The sequence below is a fragment of the Pelobates fuscus genome, chromosome 9 (genome assembly GCF_036172605.1).
Source record: "Pelobates fuscus isolate aPelFus1 chromosome 9, aPelFus1.pri, whole genome shotgun sequence".
Classification (NCBI taxonomy): Eukaryota; Metazoa; Chordata; class Amphibia; order Anura; family Pelobatidae; genus Pelobates; species Pelobates fuscus.
The window spans coordinates 82,154,030-82,182,021 of NC_086325.1; the positions used below are offsets into that span (position 1 = coordinate 82,154,030).

General features: G+C 40.6%; 1 protein-coding gene and 1 pseudogene across 1 annotated transcript in view; one reads left to right on the forward strand and one right to left on the reverse strand.

Annotated features, from left to right (window-relative positions):
- Window positions 1-1,398: 1,398 nt before the first annotated feature.
- Window positions 1,399-7,052, reverse strand: LOC134573655 (elongation factor 1-alpha, oocyte form-like; annotated as a pseudogene).
- A 1,170-nt stretch (window positions 7,053-8,222) lies between these two features.
- Window positions 8,223-27,992, forward strand: part of LOC134573656 (elongation factor 1-alpha, oocyte form-like) — a 28,195-nt gene continuing 8,425 nt past the window's right edge. Inside the window, exon 1 of the mRNA XM_063433441.1 lies at window positions 8,223-8,775. Coding sequence (XP_063289511.1) covers window positions 8,325-8,775 — 451 coding nt within the window. The 5' untranslated portion in view covers window positions 8,223-8,324. The remainder of the gene's footprint in view (window positions 8,776-27,992) is intronic.

The following is a 27,992-nucleotide window of genomic DNA, read 5'->3' on the forward strand; positions in this document are numbered from 1 at the left end:
CATTCTGTCAAGGCATGAAGGGGTGCTGCCCTGCAACAGCACTGTCCCTTTAAGTGTGGGAACCAACTTAGCAGAGAAATAATTCTAGGACACGATAAATGGAGTAATAAAGAAAATGTATTAAGGCAAGCCAAAAGGATATAGATATATATATAATATATACAAAACAAAATATGACAATGCCACAAATATATAAAATAACCCAATATATACAATAGAGCAGGCAGAGTCCACGATAGTCCTAGGCAAAGGTAAAGGCTTAGTCAGGTTAGTGCAGCCACCAAGTACAAAATGAACATCAAGGGGCAAAGTCCTAAGCAGGTCACACAGAAATAATGCAGCAAGGTCAGAATCACTGGAGAAGGAGTCTAGACAGGAACACTGCAGGCGAACACTGGAACAGGAGGCACAGGACACAGGACCATAAGGACATCGGAACACCAGATCAGGAAACACAAGATACTCAGGATACTCAGGAAACAAGACACAGGAGACAGGAGACAGGAGACAGGAGACAGGAGACAGGAGACAGGAGACAGGAGACAGGAGACAGGAGACAGGAGACAGGAGACAGGAGACAGGAGACAGGAGACAGGAGACAGGAGACAGGAGACAGGAGACAGGAGACAGGAGACAGGAGACAGGAGACAGGAGACAGGAGACAGAATCACGGGAGCCAGGAAACAGCAGGTACAGGGTCAAGGATAGAGGATAATGATCTGACAGGGAGTGAGGGGAGAAACCAGAATATATAGGTGCTAAACAAGGGCCAGGTGTAGTGCCTAACGAAAGGAAATGAGAACAGTGCCAAACAGAAAGAGTGGTGAGTGCGAGTACTGCACAAGGGCATGTCGACTAAGGAGTGTCGTGACAATAGTACAATTAGCCCCCTTGCATGTCATATTGGTGATGGGGGCTATTACCGAAGAGAAACCTTTGATGAATCTCCTGTAATAGTTAGAGAAACCAATAAACCTCTGTATGGCCTCTAGTTTGCAAGGATCCATTTGGAAACCAGAGGCAGAAATGTTATACCCCTAAAACTGAACCTCATGTTGATCAAATACGCATTTCTCAGGTTTACAATAAAGACCATTTTTAAGCAAAGTTTGTAGAACTTGTTTGACATGATCATGATAAGTTTGGATGTCGGGGGAATAAATAAGGATATCATCCAGGTATACAAGCACAAAAGAGTAAATATGGTCTCTGAGTACATCATTAATAAAATCTTAAAATATGCATTACATAACCCGAAGGGCATAACAAGATATTCGTAGTGCCCACTCCTAGTGTTAAATGCTGTTTTCCATTCATGATCCTCCCTAATTCTCACCAAATTGTACGCACTCCTAAGGTCAAGCCTTAGCACCCTGGAGTCTATCAAACAATTCGGATTCAGAATTCTCCATCTTTCTTAGCTACAAAAAAGAACCCTGCACCAGCAGGCGAGGATGATTTACGCATATGGCCCTTACTTAAAGATTCCTTGAAGTACTTATCCATTATTTTACTTTCTTGTGGGGATAGGGCATATGCCGCTCCTTTAGGAGGCATAGCCCTGAACAACAGATCAATGGAACAATCATAAGATCTGTGTGGAGGAAGAGCCTGCCTTTTACTAAAGCCTCTCTAACCTCCAAATACTATGTGGGAATTTCGGGAGTTGGAGACTTAGCAGCGGGTAAAGCAACAATGCCCACTTTTTCCGAAATGGGTAACATGCAGCTTTACTGACAGTCTCTACCCCATTCCAGTATTTCCCTTCTAGTCCAGTCAATATGAGGGTTATGCTTGATGAGACAAGGGAACCCTAATACGATGGGACAAGAAGAGGAAACAATTATCTGGAAAGTAATGTCTTCCTTATGCAAAGCTCCTATCATAATGCAAATAGGCAAGGTCTCATGGGTAATAAGAGGTTGAGATAGGGGTCTCCCATCAATAGCCTCAACCGCTAGAGGTGATGATCTATTCCTGACTGGTATAGTGTGTTGATTAACAAAACACAAATCAATAAAGTTACCAGCCGCACCTGAATCAACCAGGGCTTTGCATGAAAAGATCTCCTCGTTGCAAAAGGCAGAAATGTCAAGGAGAAATCTGCTTCAGGAATTACTAGAGGACGTATCCATTGCACCTAAGACCTGTCCCCTTAAGTTCTTAGGTGTGGAAGTTTGTATAAGACAAACATCTCTCATATGCCCTTTCTTGCCACAATATAAGCACAGACCCTCTCTTCTGTTTTTCTGCCTCACACAGTCCTGTAACCCCTAACTGCATAGGTTTGAGTTCAGACAGCGTTGAGAGGTCAGGGACAGCAGGTTTGGAGAATGGAGGTGATAGTGAAATAGTCAAACATCTAGTTCTGTTTCTAGTAATTTCCCTGGTCCTGAGTCTACTATTGATCTGCATCACATAGGTAATAAAGTCATTTAACCCCTTAGGTAGGTCTCTGGCAGCAATTTTGTCAAGTATAACTTTGGATAATCCTTTTTTAAAAGCAGCGATTAATCCGTTGTTAGTCCAGTCTACCTCAGATTCCAAGGTATGAAATTCTATGACATAATCCGAGATTATTATTATTATTATTATTATTGCCATTTATATAGCACCAACAGATTCCGTAGCACTTTACAATATTATGAGAGGGGGATTTTACTATAAATAGGACAATTACAAAGAACTTACGCGAACAATAGGTTGAAGAGGACCCTGCTCAATCGAGCTTACATTCTATAGGAGGTGGGGTGTAAAACACATTAGGACAGGAATTTTGCAGTCAAATAAGGTGGGTTGCCCTTTAGGAGAGAGCAAGAGACAGGTATGTGAGGTAGAGGTTACTCTGGGAGGCCATAAGCTTTCCTAAAGAGATGGGTTTTAAGGCACTTCTTAAAAGATGCAAGACTATTAGTACCTTGAATTGACTCCTATAGCATACAGGAAGCCAATGTAAGGACTGACAGAGGGGTGAGGTGTGAGAGAACTGACTAGAGAGGAAAATCAGTCTGGCAGCAGCGTTCATTACGGACTGTAGCGGTGCAGTACGGCTTTTGGGAAGACCAATCAGGAGAGGGTTACAATAATCCATGCGGGAAATTACTAGAGCATGGACAAGCTCCTTGGTAGACCTGTTCCCTTGTTTGCATTAGGGCAGTGGAGGAGTCTTCCTCTCTGCCTAATGGTTCAAACGTCAGTTTGAATTCAGCCAGGAATTCCTGGTAACAATGAGCGATACTCCTATTACTTTCCCACAATGGATTAGCCAATGGATTACCTTTAAGTTGGTTCATCAGATATCCAATCTTAGCTCTATCTGAAGGAAATGAACCAGGTGAGGCTTCAAAGTGGTACTCAATCTGATTGAGAAATCCCTTACATTTCTGGATATTACCAGAAAAATGTGGTGGAGGAGATAAGGAGATCATAGGTGCCTTATATACTATAGGTGGAGGTGCATTAGGCAGTGGTGACATAATTGGAGAAGCCTCAAGTTGTAAATGAGCCATCCTAGTAAGTAGCTTGCTAAAAGCCTGGGCAAATTAATCCATATGGTAATCATTCTCCTCTAGCTTTCTCTAAAGCTGCTATGTGCTGACACAATTCTGCAGGATCTATGGCCATGTCGTAATGTCAGGATTACAAGTTGATCCAGCAGGCAGTACTGTGTCACACCTAGGACTAAGGATAACATATAACCGGACCTTAGAATGGACAGATTTAACGTCTCCAAGATTAGTCAGGGACACAGATTTAGACACAAAGATGAGGGAAAGCCAAAAGTCAAAGATACCAGATAGCAGGGAAATCAAAACAAAGCCAAAGTAAAATACCAGAAAATCAAGATCAGGAACGCACTCTTGGATAACCATATGCATGAAACCACGACAGGGCACTGAGCAAGAGGAGAACTGGGCCTAAATACCCCTCCTTTGGATCTGATTGGCTGTAACCGGCCTTTGACCCAAAAGGCTATTACCAGGTTACCATTTCCATGATTGCTGCTCAGCACAAACCCTCCTGTGGATTTGAATACTGTTTGTCACAACTCGGCACGACAGTAATGTTGCTTGGCACAACTTTTCCTGTCAGGACAGTAACTGCCATTAACCACATTTTTATGTGCGGATGAATACGTGACAGCCCCCTTTTAAGCAGTGCCCTAGGCGGCCGCCTAGTTGGCGTATAGGACATTCCGGCCCTGATACCATCTTTCACTAAAAAAAAAAAAAAACACACTCAAGCTTATTTTTGGGAGATTTCTTATTTCGGGGGAAAACAGTAGCAAGCATGTGCTGGAAAGCAGGTCTACGGACATAGGCCAGTTCACCAGGGGTTGGAATCCAGCAAATCTATGTACTCACGAATAGAATCCTGCAAATCTATGTTCAGGGAAAACTCCCCTAACATAGATTAGTGAACTAGCGAACTAGCAACTAGGGCTTATTTTCGGGGTAGATCTTATATTCCAAGCATCCCTCAAAAATAAGCTAGAGCTTATTTTCAGGGGATGTCTTATTTTCAGGGAAAGACGGTATATACATAATACAAAATTATGTATGCATTTTGCAGTACAAAGATAGGGGAATTCTTTTCCCTATTTGGTTAACAGATCAATTGGGAAAATTGAGGGGAAACCAGAAACCAGATGAAACAGTGAAAGAAATCTATATTTATATAATTATTTATTATATATTTATTAAATATATAAACATAGATCACCCAATTGGCCCAAATTTTACTGAACTACATTTCAGTCCAAAAATAATCTCCAAGTCTAGTAACTGGTGATGTTTAGAGATTCTGGGGTGCTGGACTCTAATCATAATAATTTGCCACTACCATTTTGAGCTCTGCCCATTTAATCCGATGTACTCAACCCATGACAAAAAAGAAGTCATGCCCTGTTCAAGACCGTGAGCCTGCAGATACATTTATTTAATAACAACAGATAGCCAATTTATCTGAATCAAATATCCTTTTAGTCCACACCTCAATGCAATGGTTTCTAAAACAGTCCTCAAGGCACGCCTGCTAGTCCAGGATTTAGGGATTACCAAGTTGGGTCAAGATGTTTTTAGAAAGAAAAAAAAAACACCTCAACACAACTGGTTAATCCCTAAATGCTCGACTGGTAGGTGTGCCATGATGACGGTTTTGGAAAACAATACCTTAATGAAAAGATTCACCCCAGACTTACCCGTGGAGTCTTCTTCATTGAATAAGACTTTACAGGTAAAATCTGGATTCATTGATTTGTCAGGGGAGAAGCATTGCCTCACTGCCCCTTCTAGTTAGACTGGATGACTAGAATGAAGAAAGTGAATGGTTCATGGACTGAGCACATTTATCTTCAGCTTACATTACGCCTAGAATTGACCAGAAAGGGCATACAGATTATTAAATATGTATTTAGAAGGCTATATACACTGAACAAAATTATAAATGCAACACTTTTGTTTTTGTCCCCATTTTTCATGAGCTGAACTCAGAGATCTAAGACTTTTTCTATGGACACAAAATAACTATTTCTCTCAAATATTGTTCACAAATCTGGCTAAATCTGTGTTAGTGAGCACTTCTCCTTCGCCAAGATAATCCATCCACCTCACAGGTGTGGCATATCAAGATGCTGATTAGACAGCATGATTATTGCACAGCTGTGCCTTAGGCTGGCCACAATAAAAGGACACTCTAAAATGAGCTTTCTTGTCCACACCTTTGATAACACCCACTGCAACTGTTTGCCTCATATCACGGACAGCAAATCGGCCAAGAGGAGGATAGTTTGAGAAAGTCTTCACACACATTGGCTTCTCTGGAATCATCTCAATAATTGCAGCATCATCAGATTTTAAGAACTTGGGTTCAGCCTCCAATGTTTTGCCAGACCTGCGGTCTATGTTTTCCATCAATCTGGCAAACTTAAAGGCTATGTGAGATGTGTGGCAATCCAGGACTAAAGCATAGCCAGCACCAATCTGTCCTGGGTGATTAAGGATGAGCACCTGAGCTGTGAAGCTGCTAGCCTGCATTAGAGGATAATTTTTGCTATGACCAGCCACATTCCCTCTCCTGATATCTTTCACAGATATATTCTTCATGTTAAAGCCAACATTGTCATCCGGCATAACCTCAGTCAGAGCCTATTGGTGCATTTCCACAGACTTTACTTCTGTTGTGATGCCGGCTGGGGCAAATGTTACCACAATACCTGGCTTCAAGACACCAGTTTCTACTCATCCAACAGGTACAGTACCAATACCTCCAATCTTGTATACATCCTGCAGAGGAAGAAGAAGGGGTTTGTTTGTGGGTTTTGTGGGAGGCAGAATACAGTCCAGAGCCTCCAGAAGAGTAATTCCAGTGGTAGCTCCTTCTTCTTTTCTTTCTACCTTCCAGACTTTGAACCAGGTAATATTGCTGCTAGGCTCCAGCATTTTGTCTCCATGCCATCCTGATATTGGCACAAATGCTACGGAACGAGGATCATATTCCAATTTTCCCTATGTAGGTACTGACTTCCTTGGTAATCTCCTGGAATCTCTTCTGGCTATATGGAGGTTCAGTGGAATCCATCTTGCTGACACCAATTATAAGTTGCTTTACCCCCAGGGTATAAGCAAGGAGGGTATGCTCCCGAGTTTGTCCATTCTTTGAGATACCAGCTCCAAACTCACCTACACCTCAAGCCACAATAAGTACAGCACAGTCTGCCTGAGAAGCACCAGTGATCATGTTCTTGATGAATTCCTGGTGTCCAGGAGCGTCAATAATTGTGATGTATTATTCACTGGTCTTAAATTTCCACTAAGAAATATCAATAGTTATTCCACGTTCCTGCTCTGCCTTCAGTTTGTCCAAGACCCGAGCATACTTGAAGGACCCTTTGCCCATCTCGGCAGCTTCTTTCTCAAATTTTGCCATGGTCCTTTTATCGATGCCCCCACATTTGTAGATCAGATGGCCTGTGGTTGTGGATTTTCCAGAGTCGACATAGCCAATCACCACAATATTGATGTGGATCTTCTCTTTCCCCATTACAGCTATAAATCGGTGGCCTCAGCAATGGCAGATCAGTAAACAAGGCGAACGACGGAAGATTCAGAGTAAATATTAGCAGTTTTATCACACAGCCCAATGCCACAGATGTCGCAAGTTTTGAGGGAGTGTGCAATTGGCATGCTGATTGCAGGAATGTTCACCAGAACTGCTGTCCATGAATTTAATGTTTATTTCTCTACCATAAGCCATCTCCAAAGGCGTTTCAGAGAATTTGGCAGTACATCCAACCGGCCTCACAATCACAGACCACATGTAACCACACAAGCCCAGGACCTCCACATCCAGCATTTTCACCTCCAAGATAGTCTGAGACCAGTCATTCAGACAGCTGCTGCAACAATCGGTTTGCATAACCAAAGAATTTCTGCACAAACTGTCAGAAACCATCTTAGGGAAGCTCATCTGCATGCTCGTCGTCCTCATTGGGGTCTCAACCTGACTGCACTTCGTCATCGTAACCGACTTGAGTGGGCAAATGCTCACATTTGATGGCACTTTGGAGAGGTGTTCCCTTCATGGATGAATCACGGTTTTCACTGTACAGGGTAGATGGCAGACAGCATGTTTGGCATTGTGTGAGTGAACGGTTTGCTGATGTCAACGTTGTGGATTGAGTGGCCCATGGTGGCGGTGGGGTTATGGTATGGGCAGGTGTATGTTATGGACAACCAACACAGGTGCATTTTATTGATGGCATTTTCAATGCACAGAGATACAGCAACGAGATCCTATGGCCCATTGTTGTGCCATTCATCCACGGCCATCACCTCATGTTGCAGCATGATAATGCATGGCCCCATGTTGCAAGGATCTGTACACAATTCCTGGAAGCTGAAAACATCCCAGTTCTTGCATGGCCAGCATATTCACCGGACATGTCACCCATTGAGCATGTTTGGGATAATCTGGATCGGTGACAGCGTGTTCCAGGTCCTGCCAATATCCAGCAACTTTGCACAGCCATTGAAGAGGAGTGGACCAACATTCCACAGGCCACAATCAACAACCTGATCAAGTCTATGCAAAGGAGATGTGTTACACTGCATGAGGCAAATGGTGGTGACACCCAGATACTGGCTGGTTTCCAAACCCCCCCCCCCCCCCCCCCCGGACCACCCTAATACAGTATTGGTACTGTACCTGTTGGATGAGTAGAAACTGGTGTCTTGAAGCCAGGTATTGTGGTAACATTTGCCCCAGCCGGCATCACAACAGAAGTAAAGTCTGTGGAAATGCACCAATAGGCTCTGACTGAGGTTATGCCGGATGACAATGTTGGCTTTAACATGAAGAATATATCTGTGAAAGATATCAGGAGAGGGAATGTGGCTGGTCATAGCAAAAATTATCCTCTAATGCAGGCTAGCAGCTTCACAGCTCAGGTGCTCATCCTTAATCACCCAGGACAGATTGGTGCTGGCTATGCTTTAGTCCTGGATTGCCACACATCTCACATAGCCTTTAAGTTTGCCAGATTGATGGAAAACATAGACCGCAGGTCTGGCAAAACATTGGAGGCTGAACCCAAGTTCTTAAAATCTGATGATGCTGCAATTATTGAGATGATTCCAGAGAAGTCAATGTGTGTGAAGACTTTCTCAAACTATCCTCCTCTTGGCCGATTTGCTGTCCGTGATATGAGGCAAACAGTTGCAGTGGGTGTTATCAAAGGTGTGGACAAGAAAGCTCATTTTAGAGTGGCCATTTATTGTGGCCAGCCTAAGGCACACCTGTGCAATAATCATGCTGTCTAATCAGCATCTGGATATGCCACACCTGTGAGGTGGGTGGATTATCTCGGCAAAGGGGAAGTGCTCACTAACACAGATTTAGACAGATTTGTGAACAATATTTGAGAGAAATAGGCCTTTTTGTGTACATAAAAAAGTCTTAGATCTTTGAGTTCAGCATATGAAAAATGGGGGCAAAAACAAAAATGTTGCGTTTATAATTTTTGTTCAGTGTACATTCCCTGCTGAATCGATTTAAATCCAATAATTTATGTATGTAATAAATCAGTAAGAATCCGGGTGTCCGTCGGAGCCGGGAGCGCCGACATCCACAAGCGGCCTACTGGGACCGGAGCCGGGGGGAGGCGGCCGCTCTCCTCGGCTCGGGGGCCCTTAAGAGACCTCAACCCAGCAACCCCCCCCCCCCTCTGGACCGGTGGGGGTCATCCCGGTCCCCCCTGGACACATATCCGACCAAAGAGAAGGGCCAGCTACAAGGCATACAGGGGTTCCGGGACACCGGGACAAAACCAAAATGGCTGCCCAGCGTGGTAACAAGCAGAGAACCCGCATCCAAACACCATCAACAGCCCTGGGGTTTTTTGACTGGCTCTGTGCAAACCTCAGGGATGCACTACTGAGCAGAGGGGCAACATACCTCCAGGCTGAACGGACGGTGACCTCATGGATCAGACCCACAGCAAGACGCAGGCACTATAGGCACTTACCTCACGCATCCAAAGGGGCCACACGGCGGAGCAGGTACCTGAGATCCTCAAGGCGGGAACGGCGCCGTGCTCCACGGGCTCACGCCTCCACTCACTGGCAAACAAAAGCGGAACCACCAAACAAGTGACGCACACAAGCACCTCACCCGACCAAAACTGCGACAGTCACTACAGCATAACCCGAAGCCTTACAGCCAACGCTGCAAAACTGGAGGCCGAGTGGCCGCCCACCCCACGGAGCGAGACTGGAGCCGACCCACAAAGCGGAATCACCTTCCCCAAGAGCCACGAGGCTACCTGTCCCAGCGCACAAGACCTACCTTCGCTGGGCATAGGCTGAACTGCCCATCATGCTGCCTCACAGTTATTTCGGGCCTGGACTGCTACGAACGTCTGCTACAGCAGAATGCCCGGACTCAGACACCTAACACAGGCTACTTGCGGACTATGCCCCTATGCCATTCACTATTTTCATAGGCTATATCTACCACCTGCCCTCCCTAGGGAGTATTTGGGTTGCCCCAAGACTTTAATTGACCTAAAGCTGATTGTTCCAGTGCAATGCCCTATAAATAGACTTGAAGACCAGCAGTATACCACACTAAGATTAATTTTTTGTTTTTTTTTTGTTGTTGTTAATGCGCTACGACGACATACATTTAACTGACCAGCTTGCTCCAAATCTTAAGCGCAACCAGCATTGTTCCATGCATGCCTAGCTTAGCCTGTTACAACATGTAAACAAAGTTTAATAGTTTGACACTCTCATGTATTCTTCACAGTCGTAAATATGGCATAAGCGTAAACGTTTGACCTCCCCAGAAATGCAATACCATAGACACGACATAATATTTAACTTAAGCTTAAACGAGCCTAAACCACTTATAAGCTTGTATGGCCTAGCGTTTTAATTCTACCTACTATTGTTAAAAAGCCTGTTACTTTCATGTCAAAACAAAACAAAAATGTGCACACCTCTCATGCCACTGTTAATCCTATGTTTAACTCAAGCACGCTGTTGTGGCGTATGTTTATGCTCTGTAATCACATGCACGCTAAAAATAAAGAATTAAAAAAAAAAAAAAATCAGTAAGAATACATACACGTTTTGCTAAATATGGAATAATAATTTATTTCTTACCAATATGTTTTCTAGGAAAACAGCAAATGGCAATTAAGTAAAACAGGTATAGCTGTGATGAAATGAAGTATTTTAACTACAATTACTAATTAATGACAACTTAGAAACACCTACCAAAGAGATATAGTACAAAATCATTACAGATCATCTCATTAACTTTATCCAAACCTCCTTCACTTGGGTAACATTTAATCATATGACTACTAGCATTGATGACAAAAGTCTATTCTAGGAGCACTGTATGGTGCTTTGGGATTAACAAGGACAAACTGTACTATTATTTAATCCTATAAAATGGAACAACAGAAGAGAGTTTATTAGCTATGCTCTTGACTTTTACATATATACAATAAATGTATGTCTTTCATCTCTCCAGATACTTTTTAGGACACTTTGTGCCAATAGCAATACATTGTTTGAGGAAAGGTTAAGCAGACATTTCCAGAAAAACAAAATTCAACAATGCATTATAATTTTTCATACAGCCAATATAGTTTGACAGTTTAGAAACGTTTTTGATCTATGTGAAAAAGAAACATTGAAAATAATTTTAATAAAAATAAAAACTAGCCTTTGAGCAAAACAAAATATGATAGATAACCTTCTACTTTTGAGATGTGAATAAGATTGTCAAAAACATGGTAAATTAAACAAGGAATAATAATTATTATTGTAAATGATAGCTGTCATTATTGTACTTATTCAATTAAGATTAAATTTTTGGAATAGCAGAAATTAAAAGTGAAATAATGCAATATAATTTACTTTTTATTCCAGCACCAGGACAACCATTCTGCCTGTATATGCGTGTCTGTATATGCATGTCTGCATGTGTATATGTGTATCTGTATGTATATCATTTAGTCTGTGTGCCAGCATGTTTGTCTATATGTGTATGTATCTGTGTATCTGCATGTGTCTGTTTGTGTATCTATATGTGTGTCTTTATGTGTGTCTGTGTATCTGCATGTGAGGCTGTATGTGCATCTATCTGTTTGTCTGTATATGTATCTGTGTATCTGCATGTGTCTGTATGTGTATCTGCATGTGTCTGTATGTGTACCGGTGTCTCTGTGTATCTATCTGTTTGTCAGTATGCATATATGTGTGTTTGTGTGTGTATTTGTTTGTCTGGATGTGTGTCTTTGTATCTGTATTTGTTTCCTTACGTGTATCTGTATGTGTGTAAGTGTATCTGTGTGTGTCACTGTTTGTATCCACATGAGTGTAATTCTGTGTATCTGCATGTGTCCCAGTGTGTGTATCTGTGTATTTGTGTGTGTGTTTGTGTGCATACATCTCAGTATTTAAACACCAACACTACACACAAATAAACGTGTTTTCCAATATCAGAACTAGATACAGACACACCTACATGTAAATACAAACACTACACACAAGTAAACCACTGCTTTCAAGTGGCAACGGTACATATAAATACACAACACTACACACAAGTACACCCCTAGATTCACACACATACTCTATTAAGAAACATACTTACATTCAACAAACACTACAAGGATCAGCAAATGGAAAATCCCCAGCTGGAAAAACATTGTGGGAGTATATGATATGATCTGGCAGGAGAAACCGAAATCGTGCGAACCTTAAGGCAAACGACCCAGATCCAAAGAACACGAAATAGAGGAGCAACAGGGGAACAAAGAAAAAAGAGGGAAGAGATAGATACAAAAGGAATTTTCAATCTCACAGATTACCCGCTAAGGAAAGACGAAATAAATGTCCTAAAAAAAGGCCTTAAATTTGCCCCGACAGCAGAACTAGATACGTTCGATTTTTTCATAGACTTAAATAAATTCATAAGAAACCTATGTCTAAAAAAATTTTTTTACGATAAAGAAGAAACACCACATGTAGCTCCAGATCCTAAATATAAACAGACACAACTTAAAGAAAAATCCTCCTTTTTTTCCACAACACATGATATCTAATGCAATTACCACATTTGAAACTATGGTAATGGGAGACATTAAAAAAACTAAAAAAACTCAATAGATTCCAACAAAATATGTCCCATAGAGAAAAAACATTTTAAAACAACTACAAAAAAATTAAGAGATAATAATTAAGCCAGCTGACAAGGGGGGGCGGAATCGTCATCCTTTCTAAAGCACAATACAGAGGGGAGTCAGAACGTATTCTTTCAGATCACACTACTTACCAAAAACTTAATTCTAACCCTACAGAGGAAATAAAAAATAAATTTGAACAGTTCATTAAAAAAGGACTAGAAAAATAAATTTTAACTGAAAAAGAAAGTAAATATTTGCACATTCCACACCCCAAAATTCAGTTTTTTTACTACCTTCCAAAAATCCACAAAAGCCTCACCAACCCCCCAGGACGTCCCATCATATCAGGGATCGACTCGATATCTTCAAGAGTCTCGGAGTATATAGACACACTACTACAACCCCTGGTGTTAAAAAATCCATCGCATTTAAAGGACACTATTTACACTCTACATAAAATGGGACGCGAATTTCCACCTAGTCACCAGCGACGTGACATCTCTATATACCATCATTCCCCACAGCATAGGAATTAAAGCAGTACAATACTTTTTAAATAAAGCCAATTTCCACGAAGACCAAATCCAATTTATTATAGAAGGAATTTACCTCATTCTTACTAATAATTTCTTTTGGTATAACGACACGTTCTACCTCCAAATAAGAGGTACGGCGATGGGCACCAAATTCGCACCCAGTTATGCTAATCTACTTATGGCATACTGGGAAGAACACGTCATATTTTCTGAGCATCCCTGGGTGTCGAATTTGGTGTGCTATCGCCGTTACATCGACGACATACTCTTTAACTGGAACGGCCCAATTGAACTTTTAGATATGTTCAACTCTTTCCTGAGTGACAATGACTGGGGCATCACACTAACCACTACACACAGCCAAACAGACATCCACTTCTTAGATCTCCATATTTTCATACAAAACAATTCCATTACCACCAAAAATTTCTTTAAAACGGTAGATGCCAATGGATATATCGAGAAAAATAGCTGCCACCACAAACCATGGCTACAGAACGCACCAAAAGGCCAATTCTTAAGAATCAGACGAAACTGCACTAATAATGAAGATTACATACAACAAGCCACAAAAATAAAAGAACAATTCATCGAGAAAGGATACAAGGAAGAACAATTAACTTTAGAATTAGAAGAAGTCCAAAAGAAGCCACGTTTAGAACTTTTAACATACAAAATAAAAAATAAACAAGACACACAGACCAAAAAAATCCCTTTTATATGCAATTTTAATGGCCAAAATGGAAAAATTACAAAAATTATCAACAAATATTGGCACCTTTTACAGGAAGACCCTATTTTAAAAGATATTTTACCTATACGACCACAAATCACATACAGAGGAGCGCCGAATTTAAAAAGATCTCTAGTACTAAGTAGCCAAAATCCAACAACTACCAAACACTTTGTTACACAGGGAAGAGGTTTTTATGGATGCGGTACCTGCCTAGCGTGCAGGTCCACAAAAAGTAAAAAGAGACACCTTACCAATATACAACAATACATCAATAAAGAATTTACTATCCGAGACCAACTCACCTGTTTCTCAAAAGGTGTTATTTACGTTTTAAAGTGTCCATGCAACCTCCTTTACGTAGGCCGTACCATTAGATGTATCCATGTACGCATTTCAGAACACATCCGAAATATAAGGAATGGGCTGGAAACCCACAGTGTTTCCAACCATTTCAAAAAATACCATAACCAGAACCCAGAGAACCTTTTTTTCTGTCCCTTGAAGTTAGTCAAAAAAGATTGGAGGGGAGGCAACTATATTAAAAAAATAGGGTCAGAAGAAATTAAATTTATATTTGAATTCAACACTTTAATACCAAATGGTCTGAATTCAGATTTTGAATTGTGTCACTTTTTTAAAAATATTTTTCAAATATATATATTTTTAAATAGTGTATATGTTTTAATCACCTAAAACACTCTTATGCACTTTAAATACGGCACTTTAATTAAGTCACTGAAAATATGACTAAAGAATGCACTTACAACTGGTGAACATATAAACATCTTATAGTACTGCATTTTTAAGAAGTTACAGTCTTATTTCCTTTATTTTTTAATAGATCCTATAAATATATTTGATTCTTATATTATATTTTATAACAAATGTTTAAACGATGGGAATATGGACTATGAAAAGAACTGCAGAAATACTCCTGTATAATACCTTTAAAGCATCATTATTTAGGTATCAAAATAATAATATTGGTATACATTCTGTACACACAATATTGCATCATGTCCTCTTTTTTTCTAAAAAGAGTTCCCACTCAAATATGTCTTAAAATGGACTGTTCGCTTATATTCATATGTTTTTTCTTCTAATTACGCATATAAACGAGTGTGGAACGCACGTGCGTTCCACCGCGCATCCTAGTGACGTCACAAAAGTGCCAAAACGGAAACCCGGAAGTGACGTCACCGACGCATGGAACGCAACGTGCGTTCCAAACACCAACATCAGAACCCGGAAGTAAGCGCATAAAGCGGTATAAAAGACCACCAGAGAGCACACAAACTATCACAGACTGAGGAAGCCCCCACATTAGGGGCGAAATGCGTATCAGGACCCTTGAGGACATTTGTGCCTATTCACCACAAGATTTACAAGGTGATTTACACCTGTTCCAGCTGCACTTTACATTTTATGTTTTGGTGCTTTTTATGGACTTGGATAGCCATCTGGCTATTGGACTTTGCTTCTTTTTATTTTTTGTTTTATCAAGAGCAATCCTGTATATATATATTTTGTATTAATAAATCTACTTTGAAGAAAGAATCCCTTTCTCTGTCGGTCCTGTTATCTCCAGAACGACCAAAGGAAGGACAGGGTAGTCCTATTAAGTGTCCCACTGCTGAACTCATGGGAGCCATATGATTCTATTTGGCTCCCGGCTTGTGAGTACATGACCTTCAATTTTTTTCCTTTATATTTGCATATTGACTGTATTACACTATATGCTTTTATGCTTTTATTTTAGGAAACCTTAAGAAGTGTGATCCACCATTGTATGTATTGTATTTGTTATTATTAGAGTGGTTTGAGGGGTCCCACTCAGGTGGTTACAACAGCCTTGTCACACTCCATCACTTTTCTTTACTGTATTTGTTTTTACTTGTGCATTGTGGGAGTATTACCTAGCCTTTGGCTATACTTGATATTGCATTGGGGGAGGAGGGGAGCAAAAAATGTAGCACCAGTATGCTCTCTTTGTAGTTCTGCCACTGGTAGAATCTAAGCAATGATATTGTATCTAAGCAATTATTCTGAACTAGTAAGTTTACGTTTGCTCTTGAACAAAACCTGTAAAATAATTTATCCCAAAGCAAATTATTGTAATAAAAGCCTGTGAAATGTTTAATGTCCAGGAAGTCTGTTGAATATGAGACATAGAAACATAGAAACATAGAAACATAGAATGTGACGGCAGATAAGAACCATTCGGCCCATCTAGTCTGCCCAGTTTTCTAAATACTTTCATTAGTCCCTGGCCTTATCTTATAGTTAGGATAGCCTTATGCCTATCCCACGCATGCTTAAACTCCTTTACTGTGTTAACCTCTACCACTTCAGCTGGAAGGCTATTCCATGCATCCACTACCCTCTCAGTAAAGTAATACTTCCTGATATTATTTTTAAACCTTTGTCCCTCTAATTTAAGACTATGTCCTCTTGTTGTGGTAGTTTTTCTTCTTTTAAATATAGTCTCCTCCTTTACTGTGTTGATTCCCTTTATGTATTTAAATGTTTCTATCATATCCCCCCTGTCTCGTCTTTCCTCCATGCTATACATGTTAAGATTAACCTTTCCTGGTAAGTTTTATCCTGCAATCCATGAACCAGTTTAGTAGCCCTTCTTTGAACTCTCTCTAAGGTATCAATATCCTTCTGAAGATAGGGTCTCCAGTACTGTGTACAGTACTCCAAGTGAGGTCTCACCAGTGTTCTGTACAATGGCATGAGCACTTCCCTCTTTCTACTGCTAATACCTCTCCCTATACAACCAAGCATTCTGCTAGCATTTCCTGCTGCTCTATTACATTGTCTGCCTACCTTTAAGTCATCAGAAATAATCACCCCTGAATCCCTTTCCTCAGATGTTGAGGTTAGGACTCTATCAAATATTCTGTACTCTGCCCTTGGGTTTTTACGTCCAAGATGCATTATCTTGCACTTATCCACATTAAATGTCAGTTGCCACAACGCTGACCATTTTTCTAGTCTACCTAAATCATTTTCCATTTGGCTTATCCCTCCTGGAACATCAACCCTGTTACATATCTTAGTATCATCCGCAAAAAGACACACCTTACCATCAAGACCTTCTGCAATATCACTAATAAAAATATTAAAGAGAATGGGTCCAAGTACAGATCCCTGAGGTACCCCACTGGTGACAAGCCCAAGCTTTGAATATACTCCATTGACTACAACCCTCTGTTGCCTGTCACTCAGCCACTGCCTTACCCATTCAACAATATTGGAATCCAAACTCAAAGATTGTAGTTTGTTGATAAGCCTTCTATGTGCAACAGTGTCAAAAGCCTTACTGAAATCAAGGTAAGCAATGTCTACTGCACCACCCTGATCTATAATTTTAGTTACCCAATCAAAAAAATCAATAAGATTAGTTTGGCATGATCTCCCTGAAGTAAACCCATGTTGTCTCTGATCTTGAAATCCATGTGTTTTTAGATGTTCAACAATCCTATCCTTTAACATGGTTTCCATCACTTTCCCCACTACTGAAGTTAGGCTTACTGGCCTATAGTTGCCCGACTCCTCCCTATTACCTTTCTTGTGAATGGGCACAACATTCGCTAACTTCCAATCTTCTGGGACTACTCCTGTTATCAATGATTGGTTAAATAAATCTGTTAATGGTTTTGCTAGTACACCACTAAGCTCTTTTAATAGCTTTGGGTGTATTCCATCAGGTCCCATTGACTTATTTGTCTTTACTTTTGACAGTTGAAATAGAACCTCTTCCTCTGTAAACTCACGTGTAATAAATGACTCATTTATCCTTTTTCTTAACTGAGGTCCCTTTCCTTCATTTTCATCTGTAAATACCGAAGAAAAATATTCATTGAGGCAGTCAGCTAGACCTTTATCCTCATCTACATACCTTCCTTCTTTTGTTTTTAATCTAACTAATCCTTGTTTTACTTTTCTTTTCTCATTTATGTATCTAAAAAAGGTTTTGTCCCCCTTTTTTACTGACTGTGCTATTTTCTCTTCTGTGTGTGATTTGGAAGCTCTTATAACTTGCTTAGCCTCTTTCTGCCTAATCTTATAGGTCATTCTGTCTTCCTCACTCTGGGTTTTTTTATAATTACTAAATGCTAACTTTTTGTTTTTTACTATTTTGGCTACATCTGTGGAGTACCACAGTGGTTTCTTGATTTTTTTGCTTTTACTGACAAGCCTAATGCAATTTTCTGTTGCCTTCAGTAGTGCAACTTTTAAATAATCCCATTTCTTTTGGACTCCATTTAAATTGCTCCAGTCTGATAATGACTCCTTTACACATATTCTAATTTTGGAAAAGTCTGTTTTTCTAAAGTCTAAAACTTTTGTTTTTGTGTGGTGTGACTCAGACACTGTTCTTATATTAAACCACACTGACTGATGATCACTGGATCCTAAACTTTCACCTACAGTAATATCTGATACCAAATCTCCATTTGTTAACACTAAATCTAGTATGGCCTCTTTACGAGTTGGCTCCTCAACGACTTGTTTTAGAGACAATCCCAGTAGGGAGTTTAGAATATGTGTGCTCCTCGCACAAGTAGCTATTTTTGTTTTCCAATTTATATCAGGAAGATTAAAGTCACCCATGATGATAACTTCCCCCTTCATTGTCATTTTAGCTATTTCTTCAACTAGTAGATTATCTAACTCTTCAATTTGTCCTGGGGGCCTATAAATCACACCTACACGAGTTACTGTGTGATTACCAAATTCTAACGTAGCCCAAACTGACTCTATGTTCGCCTCACTAACCTTTATTAGGCTAGATTTTATGCTATTCTTTACATACAGGGCCACCCCTCCCCCTTTCTTGCCTTCCCTGTCTTTTCTATATAAAGAATACCCTGGTATTGCTATGTCCCAGTCATTTGTCTCATTATACCATGTCTCAGTAACAGCGACTAAATCTACACTATCAGTTGCCATTATTGCCACAAGTTCATGGATCTTATTCCCTAAACTGCGAGCATTTGTAGACATGACTCTAAGCTTATCATTTTTTAACACACTTGCTACAGGCACCTTCTGTCCTTGTTTTGGGGGACAATTGGATTGATGTTTTATCACCCTTTTGCCCCCCCCCTCCTAGTTTAAATACATTCTAGCAAAACCTCTGAACTGCTCACTGAGAACATTTGTTCCCTTTTGAGAAAGATGCAAACCATCTTTTTTGTACAGTTTATTTCCATTCCAAACAGAGCTACCATGAGCAATAAAGCCAAATCCTTGCTCCCGACACCATTCACCAAGCCACAAGTTAAAGTCCCTAATACGCATCCGCCTGTCATTCTGAGTGTTATGCACAGGCAGAACTTCAGAGAATGACAATGTGGAAGCAACCTGCCGTATATCATTGGCAAAAACACTAAAAACTTCCTTAACCTCTGAAACCTCATTGCAAGCCAAGTCATTTGTCCCTAAATGGACAAGTACATCCAATTCCCCTTCCTGCTTTGCTTGCTTAACAATATTACCGATAGGTCTCCTGTCTCTGTGAGCAGTAGCTCCGGGAAGACACCTCACAAGACCACCATTGTCCATCTCCACACCTCTTATGATGGAATCCCCCACCAACAACTGCTTTCTATTAGGCCTCACCAAGCCTCTCTGCACAACACCACTAGCCTCAGTGCCTCTCTGCACAACACCACTAGCCTCAGTGCCTCTCTTCACAACACCACTAGCCTCAGTGCCTCTCTTCACAACACCACTAGCCTCAGTGCCTCTCTGCACAACACCACTAGCCTCAGTGCCTCTCTGCACAACACCACTAGCCTCAGTGCCTCTCTGCACAACACCACTAGCCTCAGTGCCTCTCTGCACAACACCACTAGCCTCAGTGCCTCTCTGCACAACACCACTAGCCTCAGTGCCTCTCTGCACAACACCACTAGCCTCTCTGCACAACACCTCAGTGCCTCTCTGCACAACACCACTAGCCTCAGTGCCTCTCTGCACAACACCACTAGCCTCAGTGCCTCTCTGCACAACACCACTAGCCTCAGTGCCTCTCTGCACAACACCACTAGCCTCAGTGCCTCTCTGCACAACACCACTAGCCTCAGTGCCTCTCTGCACAACACCACTAGCCTCAGTGCCTCTCTGCACAACACCACTAGCCTCAGTGCCTCTCTGCACAACACCACTAGCCTCAGTGCCTCTCTGCACAACACCACTAGCCTCAGTGCCTCTCTGCACAACACCACTAGCCTCAGTGCCTCTCTGCACAACACCACTAGCCTCAGTGCCTCTCTGCACAACACCACTAGCCTCAGTGCCTCTCTGTACAACACCACTAGCCTCAGTGCCTCTCTGCACAACACCACTAGCTTCAGTGCCTCTCTGCACAACACCACTAGCTTCAGTGCCTCTCTGCACAACACCACTAGCCTCAGTGCCTCTCTGCACAACACCACTAGCCTCAGTGCCTCTCTGCACAACACCACTACACTCTGAAAGTGCAGAAAATGAATTATGTAGAGCAACAGGCTGTGCAATATGCCTTTTATCCACAACTCCAAGTCTACCAGATCCTACAGTAATCCATCTGCCATTCCTAGTATGTCTCTGCGGCAGTGGCTTTGCAGCAGTTCCAGCCTGAGTTTGTTTACCAGATAATTTACAAATCTCAGACTTCAAAAATACAATCTCCTGCCGCAAAATAGAGAACTGTCTACAGATTAGACAACAACCAAACCTCCAAAAAGTGGAACGTGAAACAAATGCAAAGCAACTATTACACTGAACTAAGTCTGCCATTCCAATGAGGTGAATAAGTTAAATCAAACAAACCTTAACTTTTTATTTATCCTCCTGAATACCTCAAATTACCTCCAGTTTATCTCCAGAATATCTCCATCCACACACACTTAGAAGCAACACTCTCCAGAATATCTCCAACCACACACACACTTAGAAGCAACACTCTCCAGAATATCTCCAACCACACACACACTTAGAAGCAACACTTAGATGAAGCAACCAAGCTCTATTAGCCAAGCTAATGACAACTACCCTTATATACTCCTAAAATCACCCCCCACTAGGAATGTTTAACACCTGGGTAGGCCTCTGCTTATTAGCAAACAATAGCTAATTTAAATAGCAATCAATAGCAAGTAGCTACCTAATCCAATCAAATGCCTTATAATTACCAACAGGAAATCAAACCTTGTGCAGTCAGTAACCTTTTCCTACAGATGAATCTTACCTGTAACAGTAAAAAAGAACTCTTAGCACAGCTCTTAGACAGTTGAAGCTTCTGTAAAAACTCTCCAGAATATCTCCAACCACACACACACTTAGAAGCAACACTTAGATGAAGCAAACAAGCTCTATTAGCCAAGCTAATGACAACTACCCTTATATACTCCTAAAATCACCTCCCACTAGGAATGTTTAACACCTGGGTAGGCCTCTGCTTATTAGCAAACAATAGCTAATTTAAATAGCAATCAATAGCAAGTAGCTACCTAATCCAATCAAATGCCTTATAATTACCAACAGGAAATCAAACCTTGTGCAGTCAGTAACCTTTTCCTACAGATGAATCTTACCTGTAACAGTAAAAAAGAACTCTTAGCACAGCTCTTAGACAGTTGAAGCTTCTGTAAAAACTCTCCAGAATATCTCCAACCACACACACACTTAGAAGCAACACTTAGATGAAGCAAACAAGCTCTATTAGCCAAGCTAATGACAACTACCCTTATATACTCCTAAAATCACCTCCCACTAGGAATGTTTAACACCTGGGTAGGCCTCTGCTTATTAGCAAACAATAGCTAATTTAAATAGCAATCAATAGCAAGTAGCTACCTAATCCAATCAAATGCCTTATAATTACCAACAGGAAATCAAACCTTGTGCAGTCAGTAACCTTTTCCTACAGATGAATCTTACCTGTAACAGTAAAAAAGAACTCTTAGCACAGCTCTTAGACAGTTGAAGCTTCTGTAAAAACTCTCCAGAATATCTCCAACCACACACACACTTAGAAGCAACACTTAGATGAAGCAACCAAGCTCTATATGTACATAGTGTAATTCTACAGCACCAGAGAAAATAATAATGTGTATCTAGTGAAAATAGATGAGAGTGTGAAGAATTCCTATTGGGTAAAGCAAGGTATGGATTAAACAAGCAAACAAATACACTGAAACATATTAATGACCATCAAATCCTTTTTTCTTAAAGGCTCCTGTTCATAGAACATAATACAAGTTTTAGATATATGACATAGAGGAGCTGCAAAGATCAATCCCTCAATATAATTCTTTCAGTTTATTTGAAACATGGGGTTCTTTGCAAGTACATAAATATAGGGTAATCCAGCAATTTCATGTATAATTTTTGGTCTGGTGATATTAAACAACTCTAAGTAACCGTACAAAATTAAAATTCTATTTTAGTGATAATATGTTTCATAAATTACAGGAATTCATTTTGCTGCAATATTTTAGAGAGTTTAGAATATTTGACTGGATTTTGAAATCCTCTAGACCAGGCCTGCACAACCTGCGCCAATCCCCCCCCCCCCCCCCCCCCCAAGATGTTTTGAACTACATGGCCCTTGATTATTTCAATGAAACAGATAACCAAATCCCATGTTTCTTTCAATGAAACAGATAGCCAGGGAATCATGGCTGATACCCAGGGAATCATTGGAGTTGTAGTTTGAAAACATCTGAGGGAGGGCACATGTTGTGCCGGCCTACCCTAGACTGAAGCTCATTTTGTTGCTTTCAAAAGTTCTAATGATTTCTCTCATTGTTGCAAAAGTTCCCTTAATAAAAGTGCACAAAAGCTCAACAAAAATGGTCATAACTCTGTTAATAGTTACGTAGAACACACAACACATATCTAAAGCAAGCATTTGTACAAAACAGAGCATTACAGGCTGCCACTACACCATCCTAAGATCCCCTGTTATGTATTGAGTATGTTAAGTTTCAACCTTCCCTCTTCTTGTTTCTAGACTCAAGCCATGCCGTTCTGTTGATACAGTATATGCAATAGTTTCTGCAGAGATGCAGAGGGACAGAATGGAGCCCTGGAAGGAAACTATGATTACGTTTAGAATTAATAAGCTGTTGTTGACAGTTCTTTGCACTAGAAAAGGAAAGTAAACGTGTAATGTGTATACACTTTGGTAGGAAAAATAATACAGCAAAAACATGACACCAGATAAAAGGTCTTATTACGTGGCATGTAGTAACTTAATTTTAGAAAAATAAAGCATAAAAGAAAGACCAAAATATTTAGCCAGTGATGTACTTAGATGATTATGGTTATCATCTCTGTGTATTCAGGAGAAGAGAGTCATCTTTGTGGTCAAAACACATCCCATATACTCATTTATCATCAAGTACAAAGACTGGTTATTACAAAAATGTGCACTTTCCTTCTCTCTAGATTTGTCAGTTACGAACTGACAAAAAAAATAATTTAAGAAAATGTAAAAGAAATGTACGTGGCAAAAAATATTTTTTTGGTTGATCAGAGAAGCAACAGGTGTGCTAACATATATTTCATGTGTACCATTATTTTACTTTGAGTCACGCGAAGTATATCACTCCTACTTCAAGATGCCAGTGTGACCTATCAGATGTTCTGATTCTCTGATGCAGCTAATCGGCTGTTGGTGAACGGTATGAAAGAATGTTAAAGTGATGTAAATAGAACACCTTGTGTATTACTAGCACATTATGTACTTTTCACCAAAGTAAACAACAACATCTGTTTAGAAGGTGTCAAATTAAAAGATAATATTATGTCAAAGTGAATAAGTGCATACCGAATAAAATAACAGTAAGATAATGTGTAGACATTCTAAACTTAATTATCACTTCTGTTCTTCAATTTGTTCATGTTTCTGAAGTCCCCAAGTACCAACCAGGTAAATATTACTATGTGAGCGTCTATATTTAATTGCCTTCAGTATATTTGAAAATTGACAATATTACGGTTGAAAAAAAAGCTAAAATTATAATGTAAGCAGTTACAAAGGGAGGTACATGCAGGAAAAAAAAGTAATTAATCCCTTCACTGCTGAGTTATTTTCACACAAAAATATACTTATTTATTTTTGAAGCAGGGGAAAATAAAATCAGAACAAACTGCAATATGTATTCAGAGCCTTGGTTACTTCTTTTGACTGCTAAAAACCCTTTTATTACAAAGTTGTGTATGCATACATTTATGTTTATTGTGCATTGCAAAACAATGCAATATAAAATGTACAAGGTTAGTCACTAAGGTGCAAATGGTCCCTTACTGAATGGGGCAAAACCATTTGGTGCAGTACAGGGTCATTCAGAAAAAAATTGGATATTGTTCACAGTTTGTAACAAGGTGTTTTTAAACCCTCTCCTGACCTGCAGTGGGTGGGGCATATCCACTAAGCAGTAAGTAGCCAGAAGCTGCTCACTAAAAACTAAACTAAAACTTACTAAAATGAATGGGGCATGACCAACCACTAAGCTGTATGGAACCTGACCAGCAGAGCTCCAAGATGAACAGGGCAAAATCCTGCTATTAAAAAAGGGAAAACCACTAAGATGGGAAATCAAAATAGTTCCCACATATCCCACAATTTGGAACAACTCTGACTGGCAATTCTGGAGCTCTACAATATATTTCATAGATTCTGCTGAACTTTGCAAAGTGTCTGATGATGCCAACATAGCACCCACATTTACCCAGAAGGGGTCCTCACCTCCAAGCTGAGATAGCACAGCTAAGCCCACAATGGCACATGCATAAGTGTGGGTATGGATGTTAATGATTGGCTGTGTAGTATATGTGGGAGTGGTTATGGAGTGTGTGTTTTGAGTTATGATATTCTCACCTCAGTGCCAGATGAAATTCGGGCCAGCAACAGCTTCTGCTTTGCCCTGGGCCTGTTTCTTTTCTGCTTGAGAGATGGATGTCTAGGCTATTTTGTTAGCCTTCAGAGCTTCTACTGCGCTAGATGGTGGTCGGCACTTTCGTGAGCAATTTGCTCACCTCCAACCTGGTTTTGATGCCGGTGTTGCCCTCCCCCCAGGTAACCAAGCCTCTCTAGAGGCCACACTAGCACCTCCTGAGGTACCGTCAATGAATGAAGTGGTGGTGCATTTCCTGGGACCAGATGGACATTGGCCTCTGGCTTTCCATTAAGACCCGCCTGATGCCGCAAAAAGTTATCTCTTGTCCTTTTTTTTGGGGGGGGGGCCCGTGGGGGAATGTCCACCACCTCATCGGCCTCCCACCAGAGGCCGGGCTGTTGTTGAAAATGTAATGACAGTCACTGTAAGTCACTGTAAGTGCCTCGTGGGGGGTTTGGTGAATGATGATATTTCTTCTGAACTTTGCCGGTTGTCCTACGTATACTTTGATGAGAAGGTCTGCATGGTCCAGCCTGCAGGGCCCTGGACCTTGTTTGCTAAAGCAGATGTGGAATCGGCTTTCAGGTTGCTTCCAGTGCACCCGTGCTGTCATCCTCTCCTTTTTTGTGCATTTGATGGCCAGTATAACATGGATATATGTCTCCTTCTGGGTTACTCCATATCTTGTTTTAAATTTAAATGTTTCAGCACTTTCTTGGAGTGGGTGGTGCAGAGGGAGGTGGGTGTCAAATCTTCATGATTTATTGTGTGCTGGTCTGGCTGATCCTCCTGTCTTTTCCTTGTTGCTGAGTATGGAGGGGGATGTATTTCAGTGCTTTGGCGTCCCATTTGCACATGACAAGACTATGGATTCAGTCACATGCCTCAGTTTCCTGGGTATTGTGATTGATTTTGTGGCCAGGGAATGCCGATTGCCCACTGATAAGGTTCAGGGCCTCCAGCAGGATGTGTCTCTAACCCTAGAGCTGCGTAAGATTTAACTGTGCCGCCTGCAGTCTCTTTTGGGTAAGCTGAACTTTGGCTGTTTGATCATGCCCAAGAGGCGGGTCTTTAACAGGCATTGAGGAGTCTGGGGCCATCAGGCATCAGTACTTCCTTCGGCTTACTCAGATTTTGAGTCAACATACAGTGGTACAATCCTCACTTATAGATATGTAGCTCTTTAGGTCTCTTAGCATACAGATGTATATGTAAAATATATAAAAAGCGGACAATAGTGCTCAATGTTATAAGTACAGTAATAAGTAAAACAAATAAGAATAGTCTACTCACATTTAATAAAGCGGTAACACCACTCATCCAGGCATTATCTGAAGTCTGGCCGGTTATCAGCAAGGGAATTCCCAAGCATTTGTGTACTTATTGTTATATTTGGAGCAACCTGTATTTGTGTTTTATACTACCAAAATATATCCATAAAGGTTTTTTCTACAAAATCCGTAAAGAGTTTACTTCTTTCATGTGGTTGTGCAAACAGTCCAGGCTATTATATTCTTTACTTACTCATTATATTCAAGATGGAAACCTGGGTCTTACTCATTTGAAACATTACTACACGGCAGTTATGTTTATCAAAATATATGACTGGTCCAGTCTCAAGGTCTTTAAAACGCATGATTCCTTTATTCCATCTCAAAAACAACATGACAACATTTTAGTTCCAATTAAGAACTTTCTTCAGGAAATATATTTACCATAATGTAGTCTAAAATTGGCTGTTGCCTTATACATGGAATGTCATTGCAGGGGTTGAGAAAAAACACTTGTGCGCTGAGCCTAAGCCAAGATGGCGCCTGACGCATTTCAGTGTGCCATGGCCCACACACATACCTGGCCTTCCAGCCCGCAACCCCATAGTGAGAGCAGGTCTGTATTATAGAAAAACTGAAGATGGAGGAAGATCTTTTAATCTCTGTCCATGTTGCACTCTCTCCCAATTAGAACCCGATCTCTATCCAGGTAATTGTCCCAGCATCACATGAAGCAGGGCCTGTAGACTTTACATCATGTAGCCCAGTTCTAAATGCAGAGGTAAGGAGAAAGAGGTCCCAATATGCATGGGAGCTGCAGCAGACATCAGCACTTACTACCAATAGAGCTCCAGAGACATGTCACACCATAAAAGGAGCAGCCATATTAAGGTATGCTCCACCCCAGGTAGGTCTTGCTTTCTGAATTATGTTTATGGGGGAGGAAATGGGGACCAGGGAACAGAGGGAATACTGCTGTGATGTCCTAGCATGCCCTCACACCACCTTCTGTATTGTGGGAGCTGTAGTCTCCCAGCATGCACTATGAAGCCATTAACTTCACAGAGTACAGTAGCTCAGGGGAGGCACGAGAATCGGAAGTGTGTTGTTCTTTATAGAAGTTCCCTCTAAAATATAAAAGTTGTTCTATTTGATATTTAAAATATTTATTTCTTAATTTTGGCCTCAAAAATAAGGGTCATCTTATACATGGTGGTGTCTTATACACAGAAAAATCTGGTAAATTGTGCATATATTTTGCAGTACTCTGATTGGCCAATGTTTGTGCCCTATTGGTTCATCTGAATTGTTTCATATTTGTATGGACAATATTCAGACAAGTGCAACTGTAACTCGTGTGGGTCAACATCCTGCATCTGTCTACTAGTTTCTTCAAAAGTCTCATTTACACAATGTAAAGCAACAACAATTGATGTTATCTTATCAAAATTTACAAAACAGAAGTGTTTATGGCATTGAGTTGTAAATCCTTCAAAATTCCTTTCAAAATTTTCTAGAATTTTTCCCAATCGCTGGTGTTATTAGATACAGGTTTTGGCAATACATTCTGTTTGAGAACCTGTACTGGATCCACAACAGCTACAGTTTGTGAAAATACCTGCTGTATAGAGTCATCATCCACAGGTTCTAACTAATCTGTTTTACGTAGTCCTCATCTACATCCATTATATGTTCTGGCAATACTTGTTGGTTAGGCTATTTATAAGGTTTATTCAAAGTTAATTCCAAAATGTAGGCTAAAAGAGCTGAATTAAAACAAGTATCCACATCAATGATGTGCTCAGTTTGCCTATTTTCACTCTACATTTGAAATTCACTTTGAAT